Raw genomic sequence first — 16,058 nt, forward strand, 5'->3', positions numbered from 1 at the left:
GAAAAAGTCACATGACCGACCGCCTCGGAAGGGTCCATTTGTGCGGACACGGGGGTGCTCGACACACCAGGGCTTAAAATACCAAACCCACGCGTTTCTCTCTCCTTATATATGATAAATATATCACACACCATAATCTAGCGTTCTAGCATTTATCCTAACATCGCGTCTCATTTAAGTTTTATTGACCACAAAATATGCTGTGAATGAGTTAGTAGAGCGTGCGTATTGTGGTATGTTCTGCTGCAAGTGCACTGACTGCGGTTGAAACGGCAGTCGTCACTTCACGCCTTCTTACTAATTATTGTATGTCAATAGTCGAATGAGCATCTTCACATTGTTGTCTTTAATTTAAACTATACAACAAATAAACAGTGCAGTGTAGAAGACGGACAGATAACGTTGCAACGCAGCATCAACAGCCAAGACACATTCATTTTAATGCAGCGCGTGACGTTTGTCGACTGTATATTATATTTTAATGTAACCACGGCACGTGCAGGTTCATTTAAACAAATATTAGTCTCTGTAGTTGTCATTTAAATGAAGATGAAATGAAATGATGTGACTGAGTGAGTCAGAGCCACCTCCCGGAGAAGATTATGTCAAGGTGACACTGGAACATGGGAAACGGGTGTTTCTGGTATTAGCTAAAGAGACATTTCACCTCATGCTATCATATTAAATATCCTTTCTTTGGTGAATGTTTACTATTGTTTACATTGTCAAATGTACTGTTCACCCACAGCATCCCTTTGTGAGTTATTACATTGTGTGTGTGTGTCATCTGTATTCATTTATTGATGCTTATATCCTGAGACCAGTTTGGATTTGTCTGACCTCTCTTACATAAGAACAATATCAACACAATCAAAACAATAAATGAATGAATGCGTTTAAAAATATCACTGTATATAACACTGTTGCCACTTTGCACACTGAAGAAATAGGTTATAGTGTTATAGTATAGTTTGAAAATAAATAGTAATAGAAATCATTATAAAACAGAACATGGTTTATGGAAAGTTAAATAACAGTTTACCAGTATGATGAACATAATAACTTTTCTCTGGTAAATGGCAAATACACTGTACTGTAATATGATACAAACTTTATATCTTTATAACAAATTTCTTACAGGTTTCAATTCTCAAAACTTGGTTTATCAAGTTGATTGTAGATTTATTTTTGACAACAGTGACTTTGACCAAAGTTTCAGTCAATGAGTGGTGTCGCAAGGGACATTTTAAAAATTGTATTTATATATTCTGATATTGCTCCAATCCTTTATATTCACACTGACACTTGATGGCCTATAGCAGACATTCTGCAGTGTAATCCATCCATTGTCTCCCTCTTTATCCTCCCATGAGGGTTGCAGGGCTGCTGGTGTCAATCCCAGCTGACGTCGGGTGAAAGACGGTGTAACACCCTGGACAGGTCGGCAGATCATAGCAGGGCCAACACACACAGAGACAAACAATTCACTCGCACACACAATTGCAGCATAATATTATTTCTGAAAAATAACATTAATGTCTAAGTACTCCTGAGGTCATGTTTGTCACTACTTGTTCTCTGTTAAGACACAAGTACACATACAATAGACTATATTCTAGTACTAAGAATGAGAAGTTAACGCAGAACAGACTGGGAAGACCTGCACACTCATGACTGTCAGCAGTTCCTCCACCACAAAAAGGGTTTAGTTCTGGTCAGAGCTCACTCATGTGACTCTGTGCCTGCTTCAAGTATAATCATCATTTCTTTACAATAAGTGACTTATTTTGTTTCATTCATCTTAATCAGTTCAAAGTCATTTAACACAGTTCAAAGCTGATTCAATTGCTTTCTCATTTTATTCTTCCCCACTGGCAACAGCCATGGAAGGAGACAACAAGAGATAATGTCTTTTCAGGTTGTTTATCATCAAACATCCGTCTCCTACGGATGACTTGAAGGGAATTTCATCAAAGAGGCCTTTTTCCCCCCACAGAAAACAATGTAATGAAATAAATTACTGGGTTTATTAATAGATGAGAGCTGTTGTCATTGTTATCAGGTACTTTGTGGACATCTCAGGTCATATGCTCTGGATATAGATAAAGATCTTATTCTCTAGTTAAGTACATAACAAAGATTCTAAACAAAATATGAAGTGATGGTTCTTTTATTCCAGAACGTCAGGCAAGTTTACTGTGACTTCTGTGTTGGGGCCACAACCATGAGAAAAAGCAAAGTGAAAAAGAAAGTAAAACATTATGCCCGTCAATTCTGGGAATAAAGTGGATGTGAATAAGCCTACATACTTTGAAGAAGTGAAATGTTTTCGCACTCAAGTGATTTGAATAAACACAGAAAGGAATGTGTTTTACAGTGACATATCATGGACAAAAATACTCAATTAGGCATGATACAGACACTGTATGATAAAAGTTTAAAATAGTTCACTTTAATGAATGAAAGAAGCAAACACTTAAAAAAAAATATCACCATAAATATGCTACACAACATCCTAATCACACTTTACTCTAACATGATTAAGTAATGTGTCAATAAGGGCAGCTCAATATTAAGCTATACACAAACACAGAAGATATATCTCAACAGCATTGGATAACTGTGAACCCCAGACTAATGCTTCTCAGCACCATCCAGCTTAAGGCATCTCAGCACACACACACACACACACACACACACACACACGCAGGCACATTAAAATACAGTATATACCTACAATTACAAGACACTCATACTCCAGATTAAATAATTCTTCCAGGAGACTTTTGTGGGCTTCACCATCACTAATTTAAAACCCAGATTGCCTTTGGCACAATATAAACGCTTATTACTATAAAAACCAAGTTCACCAATAGGAAAAAAAAACAAGCCTCCCCACTGCTTGAATTATTCCCAAACCTTTACATTCCTTGTAAATGATCTATGGGTTAAATAGGCCGAAATACTTTACACAGTTTGGGCCAGGAAGTCTATTAGGGAAAGAAATCCATATACCTGCATCTGATGCCAATCGAGTATTTGCCCTCCACACTTCTACAGAGCAAGACTGTTTTTGTGGTCACTCGTAAAGCGTTTCATCACTAGAACAAGATTTAAAAATCCCAACATGCACACGTGCCTGTGTGACTACACCCGCCAGACTCTCACACACCAACCCTGCACTCATTCAGTCCATGTCCCAGCACAACTAGCAGTTAGGATAGCAATATCAGCAAAGGTGTTGTTGTGGTTCGCCGGAAAAACGCAAAGAACAGAAAAAGATAAAGGCATCACATGCTACTGTTGGCAAAGCCATTTGAAGCGATGGCCCCCGAATGCAGGATAAGGAAGCTACACTGGAACCCTTTAAATTGAGGGGATGCAACTTTTTTTTCTTTTTTTTTTACAACAGTCATGGTGAAAGATGAAGCCTTCCCTCAGTCCCAGCCATTGTCCTTTATCATGTGAGACAGCTCGATGATGTACTTCCCCTCCTTGTACTTCTGACTCAGTTCAAAGGCTTGTTCCTGCAGAAGGAAGTTGCACAAGGGTAAATATAAAAAGTAGAATGAAGCTAATTAAGACCATAGTTCGCTCTGCTCACTGATAGTTTCATACAAAGGATATGAAGACACTCTTTAGTAAAATCTTTGCAGCTCAACAGTTTTGTGTGTTTGTGATTTTACAAATTTGAGCTTCAAAATATGAATTTAATACGATATAATATCAGAACGGCAAAGCTAACTCAACAGCAAAAACTCTCAATCTAGGGCTGCAACTGCATCTGTCTAGTATTTTCTTGATTAATCGAGTACTTGTTTGGGCCATAAAATGTCAGAAAATGTTGATCGTTATTTAGCAAACCTGGAAATGATGATGTTCTTAAATAATACAGTTTGATTGATGATTTCTTTGTTATTTGAGCAAAGAAACCAGAAAATATTCACATTTAAGAAGCTGAAAAATCAGAAAACTTTTAATAAGTGAAAATAACACTCAAACTGAGTAATCGATTATCAAAATAGTTGACAATTAATAATCCATTTTAACAATAATCGTTGCAGCCCTACTACAAGTAATTAAAGCACGTGTGATAAATGAATGTAATGCTACAGCAATGATATCAGTGGCCAAAAGATGACGCTGAGCTGGGAAATGCAAACCGACATCATAGTTATCTTAATATAAAAATAATGTTAGCTGGTAAACAAGCCAGCGATGGTGTGCAGGTGTGCCCACTTACATATTTCCAACCCAGTGTGGTGTGACAGTTTTCACAGTAGATGTCGGCCACTGCGTGAAGTCCTGTGAGCAGCAGCCGTTCCTCTGCAGGACCACAGCCGACGTTCACCCTGAAACCAAACCCAGCTTTGTCAAACTGCAGCTCTTCAGTGATTCTCCTCACCATATACTGAGAAGTATCATTTATCTACTCTGATGTTAAACTCATATCCTTTAGAATTTAGAATTGTTTGCCTAAACACATCTCACGTTTCTTAAAAGAAAAAAACCCCACAACTATTAAAATCATGAGATTGTCATGGGAAAGGAGGCAGGGAACTGGAACTCATCCAATTTAAACTTCACAGATGCTGTTGCTCACACAACTTCAAAGTCCACTGTGTAGCAAACCAAATTATCCGTTGATAATGTGTGAACTTGCTACTGCTACTTAAACCATGACACTGAAAAAAGAAGTTTTCCTAGAGAAATGGACTACTTATGAAATAATATTCTAGTAAAACTAGTAAAACTATCAAAGAATCACCAACTTCCCGTCAATCGAGTTCAATAGGAATTAGACTGACCATGTCTTAATATTTGTAAATAAAATACTTACACAGAGTTAAAGAGGTAGGCTCGACCCTGACTGCCTTGGAAAGACTAAAAGACAAACATGAAGAGGAAACATGGAAATTAAAAACAAGTCACAACCAATTGACAAAAACAGGATCACAAACACAATTTGATAATAGTAAATGTAATTTTTATGCCTTTTAAGTGTAATTTCAGTCCAGTTCTACAGCTTTGCAGTGTACAAGCAAAGTCACATGCTCAGTAACAACAAAGAAGGTGGCAGCACACTGACCTTTGAGATGAGATCATCATGGTTGGCCAGATGGGCACGGCAGTGCACACAACTGTAACGCCGGTGGCAGGAGTCCAGGTAAGCCTGGAATGTCTTGGCTTTTGTCAACTTCACCATGTCTGGGGAGGTGGAAGGAAAGTGGAAGCGGGAACAGGGTTTGTTTTGTACGTGGATTAGTAACGTAGGCAAACATGACTCTGGAGACCAGCTAGTTAGTCATACAGATGTTAACCATAAATATAGATCAATCAGGTGCTTTGTTTACTAAACATTTTAATAATACTGTTAAGGCTTCAGACAGACATGTTTTTGATTTTGAAAACAGAGCATCATTATACTTTCCTCATCTGGCAACTTTTGATTTTAACATTTTACAAGTTTCATTAAAAAAGTGCAATCTCTAGTATGAAATAATTCATAGATAGATTGCTGTGTAGGGTCCCCCAAACATATTTTTTTTGTAAAGCTTGGGGCCTTTGGCTTCTTGCATACATACCATAAAGGTACATTTATGTCGTTTGAGTTTTACTTCAATAACCCAAGTCGATTAATATGCCAGGGCAAATATAGATATTTTAATAAATAAAAGTAAACTTGCTGAAACTTGGGTGGAAGTTACCTGGCTACTGTACTTTAAGAGATGCCCCATCCACGTTCGATACACACTTTATGCACATTGTTTTCTATGTTGTGAATAAATAGAGCAAACCTGCACTTCTGACGGACGTTTAGTTTTCTTCATTAAGACAAATATCGTGATGTTTTCCTTGCAATATATTGATTATCACAGAATTGTGATATTAATGGCATTGTACGGTCACGTATGGTATGGTATTGTGACGTACCCTGTCCTGTCCTTCACATGTAGAACGTGGAATCAATGCTTCCTTTACAGTAAGTGGAACCAGTGAAACAGGCACAGAAATAAACACTAGAGATGTTCATTTATCGCATCATCGCAACATTCACCCGTGTTATCGCATTTTGCATGTTTTTTTGTGTGTGTGTTAGCTAGCATGCTAGCGCCACACAATCACAACAAACCACAGAGGCAGCGGGTTAAAGGTGCATCGCAGGGTATTCCCCGGTGTTTATTGACTTACCTGGTTTGGAAAATTAGCCCCTCGCGGTTTACACGGCGACGTAAAGAGACTGACAGCTGGAAATCATCCGAATACAGCGATACGTGGTCGGGCTCTGTTCCGATAGTCGACCATGCGTGGACCACTCGGACAATAAAGACAACACAGACACAGCCTTCGCTTGTTGCAGCGTTTACCCGCGTCTCTCTCCCTGTCTCTCTTTGAACACGAACCAGGCCTTGGTCTCAAAGCTCCTGCAACACGGAACCAGGAGTCCAACAAAACTGGCACACTGACTGACAGAGCATCCGCGATGACCTGGCGGGAGAGAAAGTAAGGTTTGTTTATGAAAACAGGCAGAGGAGGAAGTCCGAAGACTGCAAAACAAATCCCGGTCGACCAATCAGAGCCGCAGCGTGACGTTTACAATGTGGGTCAACCAATCACACGAGGCTTCACATGAGGCCCACTGTCCCTGAGTCCCTGTGTGGATACCACAGTGATAGGCCACGTTCACATTATCGCACCAGACTGGAGTGATTCACATGGTATTGACCCATTTCATCTGTTTTAATGCAGATCCGATCTGTGACACCTGACCTTCACAAGTACGTGTGGACGTGACTGTCGTCTTCAACAGCACTAGTGCAAAAAGTGCCTCGTCAACAACAGTAACCTGAAAGAAATTTGAGCATTAAAGAGTGAAAACAATTGTTCAGCTATTAAAAATGATTTCAGACCAGTGTCCTCTAATTCAATAATCACTAGGATTAAGGTAACTTTATTAATCCCCATGGGGAAATTCGTCCCTTCTTAGACCTAGGATCAATGGGCTGCCGCAGTGCCACTGAGCAGCACCTGGGGACCCTGACACATGTTAAGGTGGTATGAGGAAACTGCAGCACTTGGGTCATCATGCAAACTCTTTAAATCAGAATCTTTATTGCACATATTTATTGACATTGCACAACAAAATCAAAAGTGCAGGTTTTCCACTGCAAACATTTACAAAATGTAATCAAAACCCTACTAACCTGGGACCTTCTTGCTGTGAGGCAACAGTGCCAACCACTGCATCACCGTGTCATCCCACTAAAGTCAACTTTATTGCAAAGACCTCCCTCCAGGTACATCCACTTTTCTTTTTTTAAATAAACTTTATTTAGGAACGTTGGCTTGCATATGAAACTGTATAGTACAAAACATTATATATATATATATATGCATTCTACACATACAGTATATATACACACATACACAACAACAGAACACAATGAGGATCAAGAAATAAGATTAGGGTTGACATATTAAACAATATATTTTGACTTAAAGACTTTAATGATGTTGAATTGCATTTAATTAAATTTAATTTAATTTAATTTAATTTAATTTAATTTAATTTAATTTAATTTAATTTAATTTAATTTAATTTAATTTAATTTATTAACCCATAATGACAATTATGTTTACCAGATTTGGCACCTTCTTTGGTAGACCAAAATCTGAGTCTTATTAAAAAGAAAAAAGGTAATACTGATTCCAAGATTCAACCAGCTATATAGATCTTTCCAGAACGTTATTGTGATTGAGCTAAAGATGAAATAAATGTTCAGTAGTTTCAGGCTTTGTCAGACAGAAACTACAAGGATCCACTTCCAAACTGAACCTTGGCCTTAGAGTTTTGGCAGCTGGATAAATATTGTTCAACATTTTAAACTGAATTTCTTTCACTTTGGGTGAAAGTGGCCATTTAAGATAACTACAATGTGCAGTTGTTAGTCGCTTATTTTAATCTTTATCGATTGATGATTTCACACACTGAATATAAGCTTCCCTTAATGTTGATAAATCCCTTTCTTACTGATAACATGCTCCCTGTGTCCTTGACACATTATATCACTGACTGTATCATCACAAGGACCTGTAATAAAAACCTTAGTCTACACTGATCCACTCACAATATATTCCATCAGCCAAATACAGCCTTTGTTTCCTGAACAGGCTGCTTGATAATCAATGGACTTTGACCATGACCGGGGGAAAAGGAAACAATGATGCGTGTGTGGTTTGCTGCACATGTAAACCCTCAGCTTATGGAGCTATTTAGTACATTTAGTTTTGTTTTCAAACACAGGTGAACACCCAACCCAGACGGCATTATTGACAGAACCGTTCTCATCCACATGGGCATAGGGACTTCTATTTTATATTTTAATGCATGTTATAGACTTATAGCAGTATCTTTGGTCTGACTTTGTCTTACGTTTGTGAGAATGGTGAAGGCAAGACACTTTTCTGTGCAAACAGACAATAAAGTATTATCTTATCTTATCTTTTTCTGATCTGTAGTACCTGTGTTTTATGTCCCCATGTTTTTGTTGACTTTAATACCTTAATGCCTCAAAAATAAAATGACATTCCGTCACCACCTTACAGACAGCCTTATACACTTACATTATGTTTGTATCTTTTGTTAATACGTATGAAAAAAAATGGATTCTGTCTACATATGATTTGTGGTTGGGGGGAAATGTCATACACATTGCATCTTGAGAAATTAAGGTTTTATAACGAAGACATTGGAGATTTATTTGACAAGATATGAGACCCTGTACTGAGATGCATGAGATATCTAATGTTTATGTACTTTTTAACAGTAATAATAGTAATAATAATAAACTTTTTATGTTTATTTTTCCTTTTTTATCTAATCCTAACTGAGATGTCTGCCTTACTAGTTCAATTAGACCGCAGACTGCTTTTGTAAGCATTAATGTGCTATGATGTATGATCTGTGAGTTATGTGTTTAGTTTTTTGCATCTTTTAGGCATAAACATATTTCTAAAATAAAAAGAATATAACAGCATCCTCCAAGCCTCTCACGTTTAGACAAACCAATCAAATGACGCACACACACACACAAAAACAAAGTCACATTTACTTCTTTTTTTCATGGTTCAGCTGGTTAAATATTCACTCTGATTTAACACAGCAAAAATCAACGACTGTTTCTTTGAACACAGGGTGGAGTCTGAAAGACAGTGGGTGGAGGACCTGGTTACTGTTCATACCACAAACAAGTTATTCTAGCAACAAGATTAATGAGATGAACGGCAAGTTCAAAATCTTCTCTGTCTCATCTTGTCACAGACGATTGACACGAGTGTCACACTTTTAATTTATTTCTTATTTACAGTGTTTCCTTTCTTTCTTTCTTTTTGACAGACTCCTCATTGATTGATTTAACGCATGCTGGTCATCTTGGCCTGATGTGTCCTGTGGTCAGTCCTGGGCTGTATTTCTGCAGAGGTACCTGGACAGAACAGTCGGGTAGTCGCTCATCACCCCGGTAGCTCCCACGTCAAACGCAGCCTTTATGTCGTCATCTTTATTGCACACAAACAAATGCACCTGTAATTACATACACAGTATGTTAATGATGTCCTTCAGGCCTTCTTTAAGTGTAAATTCTTAGTGTGGGGCAAACAGGAAGGTTCAGGTTTATTAAAGTTTGGTTTTATGAGTGTAGATTTGATTTATAAAGCACATCTTTAAACCACAGGGTGGACCAAAGTGCAGTACAATACAAATCAACAATAATAAACTAGTACCACGAGCAGTTCTAAATGGGTCTGAGCCGTTTTCTCAGAAGTGGCTGTGAAATCGGGTCAAACATCAACATGAAAAAAGCAGTTGCTCGACCACAGTTAACACATGTGTAACTGATATAAATAACATGGTGTCAGGAAGATAATATGGTTCCTTGTTATCAGTACCATGGCAGCAGCAGTGTGATATTGTTCTTACTGTACATTATTGACTTATATGGCAGACTGTAGCAGATGATTCATTTATTTCAGAGCCATTCATTTGTGATGTTTCTTTCATGCCTTATTATAGATGATGTTGTTGAAGTATATCACACGGTAGTGTTCCACTCTGTGTCTTTTCGTCTTCTACAACTAAAACTTCACCCTTTTTTCTCCTAGAGTGTGCAGCTCTGTTCTCATGTGGTTAGTCACTTATTGACAATTACTGTTTTTACTAATTACTGGCTCAAACCATTCAGTGACCCACTCATGGCCTGATGTTGGCGTGATGTCATTCCAGCAGCGATTACTCAAATCAGGACAGAGCTGCTCACCGTGGCTGTGTGAGTGTGTCAGTTTGTCTCAGCTAGATGATGGATGGATGGATGGATGGATGGATGGACAGACGGACACATTATGGTGATGATGTTGGTTTCATACCTGAATTCCACGGGCTGCAAGGTGTTTAAAAAGACTCTTCCTCATCGTTACTCTGGAATGACAGAACATACAATCATTTACTCTGGTATACATACTCTTATATGCTCTCATTTTGTCTCTCATTCTTCTTCTTTACTCACTTTTCTAACAAAGACACCACCAGCCTGTTTCTCAGGATGCGCTTCTCAGGAATGAACGTCCTTCAGCAGCACAGACAGAAAAAAAAAAAAAAAGGAACTTTAGGCAGACCTGTGCTGTATGGATTCATCTTACACCTAAGAGTCTGAAGTAACATAGTGTGATATATGAAAGCTCAGGCTGAACTGAAAAAAAAACTGCCAATCACATGGCAGCAATTAAGGATGTAGACGCGGTCAAGGCGACCCGCTGAGGTTCAAACTGAGCATCATAATGGACTGTGGCGTGGTTGGCGGTTCTGTACAGGCTGATCTGAGTCAGAAACTGCACAGCCATCTCTGGTGTTTACAGAGAATCATCAGAAAAGGAGAAAATGTCCAGTGAGCAGCAGTTTTCTGCCTCAAACACCTCAAACCTTGTGACAGGTGAGCTACAGCAGCGGGAAACAACACGAAAGGTGCCACTCCTGCCACGTTTGTAGGTGTCTTGTGTACCTAATAAAGTGGCTGGGGAGTGTACAGCGCAAACATTACTATTAACCGCAGACTTTTTGGACATGTTTCAGCAGGAAAAGTGCAGATGTTAATGTTGAAACACAGCTGCTTATTCACACCTGTGATTTGCCTACTGTGACCTATCAACATGGCTGCTGCAAAGAAGCCATTGTCTCATTCATCTCAATGAGAAAATGTGTCAGTGTTCTAAATATAGATGCGTGCGACTGTGTTTTGCATGAGCAAATGCGAAAGGCACACATGCAGGTATGCAGCCACACCTGTTGAAGATGCGCGGCAAGTAGAACTGCAGTACACTCTGGCCCAGTGGCACAAAGGGCAGCAGGCCACTGTAGAAGAGAAGCAGAAGCAGCACACCGTGGCTCACACTGAAACTGTACGGCATTGAGCCGTTCTACGAGAAACACACAGAGAGAAAGGGCCGACATATACAGAGGCAGATTGTACGAATGTTGGCGAGTCATGCTGAAACAGGAGAGTAAAGACGTTCAAGCTTTTAATGCCACATGACTCAATGCTGAGCAAAACAAACATAAATGTAGCCTGTAGTAATCTTTGTCTCCCCCGAGTGGTTAATGTACCGCTCTGCGACACTCCTCCATGATGCTGCCGTCCACTGAAGCCCAGACTGTCACCTCCTCTCTGTTGTATTGTTGCACCAGATCAGACACCTACACACAGAGAAGAGGAGATTCACTATTGATAAATATTAGGGCTGGAATAGAGTTCAAAGGAGTCCTGTCATTTACTTCTGTTATTTGCGAGAGCAACAGGAAGTGCTACTGGAACTCCAGACTACGGGTGACTACAGCTGATCATCATTGATATCCTTGACATTTAATCAGATAGTTGCTAGGCAACACACAACTCAGGAGAACAAAATACCTCTGTGACACACCCTCATTAAATACGACCTCACAAAGCTGGTTTTTATTCAGGGAATGACTGAGTTTTGCAAGCTCTTCATATACAAATCTCAAGACTCTCACTTGTAAAATCACAGACTGTCTTTGATTGTCTTGGTCACTAAGTTTATTAATGCACTTCCAACAACACTATATATATATATATATATATATATATATATATATATATATATATATATATTATATATAGTCCAGGCCTGAAAATATCAATAAGTCAATATTCAAGGATTCTCTTAGGTTGCTTACATCCATTCTTGTTTCGGCTTCTCCCTTTAGGAGTCGCTACAGCAGATCACAACATCCATGAACCTTCTCTGTGGTCTTCCTCTTTTCCTCCAGCCTGTCATCTCCATCTTCATCATCCTGTCCAATATAACCCCTGTCCCTCTTCTGCATGTGACCAAACCATAATCTCAACCTTTACTCTCTCACTTTATTTCTAAACTGTTCAACCTGAGCCATCCCTGGTATATGTTCATTTCTAATCCGGTCCATCCCGCTCATCCTCACTACTGTCTTGTAGACCTTCCCTTTCACTTTTGCTGCTATTCTTCCGTCTCACATCTCCCCTAACAAAGTTCAGGGACTATTTTTCAATGTCTTAAAACACTTTTCACTTGTCAGTACATTTTCATCTCCGTCCTTAATTGCTCTAACCTGCTGCACATCCTTTCCAGCTCTGTCTCTCTGTCCAGCTAATTGATATGAATCATTGTATCCTTCCTTAGAGTCCAGCCTCTCATACACCTCACTATAAGGCTTTGCCTTTGACAGCTCTCTCTTTTCCACACGCCAAGACGCCCAGTACTCCTGCTTACTTTCTTTACCTCCCTTCCTTTGGATGCTTTCCCGTACTTCCTCATTCCACCACCATTTACAAAGCATTGTTCTTCTTAATCCATGTCAAACATTTACAAGGATTTACAAAGACTTTACAAAGGCCTCACAGTGCTTCATTTCCTCATCATTATTTCAGGCGTTCTGTACCTTTCTTATCAGCTGACAGTTGTACTCTTTGATCTCGATGCTGACAGGTATATGAGGAAACTTCTTAAACACGTCCTCGAGCAGAGCAATCGTCCTGTCTGCGCCGCTGCTGTAGTGACCTGTGACACACATACACACACACACACACACACACACCTGAAACACTCCACCATGACACCTTAAACAGAAATGAGAGAATGAGAGGAGGAACTCACCGGCATAAAATGTCACCTCCAGTTTCTCCTTATACAAAGGCAAATCCTGTGTGCAAGATTAAAGTGAATATTTAATTGGCATTGGTGTTTTTTTTTTTTTTAATTACTATCATAATAAACCCTGACCTGTAGATTGAGTGAGGATATGTTGATGTCATGTCCGGTCTGCCTGAGCAGATTCTCGTCATGTGACACCACCACATGTCCGTCACGTGTCAGGTGGCAATCCAGCTCCAGCATGTGTGTGCCCTGTTCCACCGCACTGCAGTCAGATGAAGAAGAAGAGACGTTTTTTTAAGAAAAGAGAGAAAAATCCATATGTTACCACTAAACTGACGTTCCTCACTTAAATAAGAAACCCCCATATGTTATATTCAGAGTATATTGTGAATTGTCACAGTTAAAGCCTGTGAAATAATACCAGATGTGATTTATTGGGAATTTTAAGGTGAAATCCTGAAAATAATGTACAGTGTACTTTCCCTCCTGAAGATAAAAATCTCTGTTGTATCACTGAGATCTTTACGTTTTAGTAGTTCTGTCACTGGCGATTTTTGAATTTCCACTCGATTTACAACACCAGTTGCTAAGTTCATGGTCCTAATGACGTCAAAACAGCACCATCAACCAATCAGTCGACCGAGCAAACAATCCAACTCAATGCAACTCACACACACACACCCAACAACCGTTTCAGCCAACAAATGGCTGGTAATATGTAAGAAAACAGCAATGGAGAAGTGAAGAAGTGAGGAAAAGGAGAAGTAAGAAGGGAGAGAAGGAAGTGAGGAAGTGAGGAAGTGAGGAAACGCTATCATGGAACTCACAAACAGCCTCGAGGGAAAACACCGGAGGCTAAAATACTAATGGGTGATCTGAACAGGAGGTAAAATAAAGGGAAAAGGAAAATTAAAGTAGTAACAGATAAAAATGTAATGATATAAATAAATAAACAAATACATAAGTGAATAAATACATTCATTAATAAATGAGGTAAGAATGTTAAAGGAGACTAAAGGGTAGAATAAAATAATTTGTGTCAAAATTAAATGAAAGGGTAATAAATCGCAGGTAAAAGCCAGGTTGAAAAGGTCTCTGTGATGTACATTGTGTGATAAAGTATGACTGACAGCTGGTGCTTGGTTGCAGGTGAGGACTCTAAACTTCCAGAAGTTCAGATTCCCCTGAACTCCATCGTACTCACTGTGTGAACGCCTCCATGGTGCCTTCTATCCTCTCTCCACACCCTGAGAACAAACACACGAGAACATGTTTCTGCATCTAGAAAAACAAACACTGTTATCATTTCATTTTCATTTACTCAATCTTCCCAGATGATGTCTTTGAACAGTTTTACGCCTACTTCAGCTATTTACTGAAGCAAAACTTGCAGGTTGAAGAAAATTGTAATTGTTTATCAATAATTTGTGTAGAAACTCTAATCAGAGAGTGTTTGTCTTGAGTCTTAAACCCAGGGGACACCACAGTGTGAAAGACCAGTGACATTGTTAGTTTATTTTGCAAATTCACAAATAAATGCAGGTACAGAAATTTCACACATTTTCGTGCTGTTGAAACAGTGTAATATGTCCATATAATACATATTTCTCTGATTATTACTTCCAATATTTAATACATTTCATATCTACTGATGTTTATACATTCATCTGTGCCGCTGTCACATTGTGGGAATAATAGAGATGAATTCTTTATTATGTAAAAAAAACAACAAAAACCTGCACCTGCACCTGCACAACTCATGATCAGGTTGATGGACTGATTTGATTATCGATCCCTCCCAACTTCCTACCTCCTCTGTGTGAGATGTGTGTGCAGAAAAAGGCCGTGCGTTTCCTCCTGTGCAGAATGTGTGGGTTCCTCAGCAGGTACAGCGAGGTGAGAGTGTATCCTCCCAGCGCGGGGAGGACGAAATAAAAGAAGCTGCTCATTCTTCCATATAAAAAAACAAACCAACAAACAAACAAACAAACGCGTCTTGCAAGCTGACAACTGTGATCAAACCGAAACAAGACCTTAGCAGTGAACTCCTGCCAGTGAACAGATCCCAGAGAGCTTGACTGAGGACACACACAAGTCTCTGTTGCCTTCAGAAGATAAAAAAGAAAAAAAAAAAACTGGACTGACTGGTAAGACTGAGAAAAGTGTCCAATGAATGTTTCTTCATGCAGTGATATTGTGAGTCGCCCCTTATGCTCACTCTGAGAGAGAGAGCACCTGAGCAAGGAGAGCTGTAAAAATCAGTTAATGAAGAACCAGCTCAGAGGCAGGAATCGCCTCACTGCTCTCCCTCTCTGTGTCTCATTGGCCTCTCCCCTGCCCGTGGCAGTGCTACAGTACATATACCATTCTCTTTTAAGTGTTTTTGTTCACCAGGAATGACACACTGTGTGTGTGTGTGTAGAAGGCTGCGAACCCACCTTTGTGAGGATATTCTGGTTGGTCCTCAACAAGGTTATCACAGTGAATGAAAACGAATGAAATAACGAAGGGTAAAATTGAAAGAAAACATTTCCGTTTACTGAAATAAAGATAAAAACTAGACTAACAAACTAAAACTGACTGAAATTGTAGTGGAAATGTGTCATGTTTTCATCTTTATTTCATATACGTATAATCCTTTTGGGGTTCATGTGAAGTGTATTTTATGTTTGAAAGGTTGAATTTTCTTTCATCATAAAATTATTTATGTTATGTTCTTGTGCGTCTTTAGTCTGTTGGGTATTTGATTTTTACCTGGCACACTAACGGCATCCAATCTCAGCAGTGTGATGCACATTTTGCACTTTTGTCTAATTCCTTATAGACTGTTATATTTGTTTCAGAGACGGTTGTTC

At 39.1% G+C, this 16,058-nt stretch overlaps 2 protein-coding genes across 3 annotated transcripts; both read right to left on the bottom strand.

Annotated features, from left to right (window-relative positions):
• Nucleotides 1-2,430: 2,430 nt before the first annotated feature.
• Nucleotides 2,431-6,538, bottom strand: ypel3 (yippee-like 3). Its single transcript, XM_058654737.1, has 5 exons — nt 6,193-6,538; nt 5,090-5,208; nt 4,841-4,884; nt 4,244-4,352; nt 2,431-3,527 (listed from the first exon to the last, which is right to left on the bottom strand). Exons 2-5 carry the CDS (start codon nt 5,204-5,206, stop codon nt 3,438-3,440), a joined length of 360 nt encoding a protein of 119 aa, XP_058510720.1. The 5' UTR covers nt 5,207-5,208; nt 6,193-6,538; the 3' UTR covers nt 2,431-3,437.
• Nucleotides 6,539-9,093: 2,555 nt separating this feature from the next.
• On the bottom strand, nt 9,094-16,026 carry gdpd3a (glycerophosphodiester phosphodiesterase domain containing 3a). 2 transcript variants are annotated; one of them, XM_058652690.1, is made up of 10 exons: nt 15,014-16,022; nt 14,408-14,450; nt 13,330-13,465; nt 13,204-13,249; nt 12,989-13,107; nt 11,657-11,746; nt 11,336-11,469; nt 10,563-10,622; nt 10,423-10,474; nt 9,094-9,583 (listed from the first exon to the last, which is right to left on the bottom strand). In XM_058652690.1, the coding sequence occupies exons 1-10, from the start codon at nt 15,150-15,152 to the stop codon at nt 9,455-9,457; spliced, it is 948 nt and encodes a 315-aa protein (XP_058508673.1). In that variant the 5' UTR covers nt 15,153-16,022; the 3' UTR covers nt 9,094-9,454. The 2 variants fall into 2 exon arrangements, with proteins under 2 accessions (XP_058508673.1, XP_058508672.1); XM_058652689.1 differs by having other exon boundaries at nt 12,989-13,249; nt 15,014-16,026.
• Between the last annotated feature and the right edge of the window lie 32 nt (nt 16,027-16,058).

This window comes from Solea solea, chromosome 16 (genome assembly GCF_958295425.1).
Source record: "Solea solea chromosome 16, fSolSol10.1, whole genome shotgun sequence".
Lineage (NCBI taxonomy): Eukaryota > Metazoa > Chordata > Actinopteri > Pleuronectiformes > Soleidae > Solea > Solea solea.

Bases quoted from the DNA above. Each gene is read 5' to 3' on its own strand.
- ypel3 (XM_058654737.1), bottom strand. From the start codon at position 5,206: ATGGTGAAGTTGACAAAAGCCAAGACATTCCAGGCTTACCTGGACTCC. The intron at 4,353-4,840 runs GTAAGTATTTTA...GTTTGGTTTCAG, and splicing joins GCCTACCTCTTTAACTCTGT to GGTGAACGTCGGCTGTGGTC. The intron at 3,528-4,243 runs GTAAGTGGGCAC...TTCCTTCTGCAG, and splicing joins CCACACTGGGTTGGAAATAT to GAACAAGCCTTTGAACTGAG.
- gdpd3a (XM_058652689.1), bottom strand. From the start codon at position 15,152: ATGAGCAGCTTCTTTTATTTCGTCCTCCCCGCGCTGGGAGGATACACT. The intron at 14,451-15,013 runs GTAGGAAGTTGG...GTTTGTTCTCAG, and splicing joins ACACATCTCACACAGAGGAG to GGTGTGGAGAGAGGATAGAA. The intron at 10,623-11,335 runs GTGTGGCTGCAT...GTGCTGCTGAAG, and splicing joins TTGCCGCGCATCTTCAACAG to GACGTTCATTCCTGAGAAGC.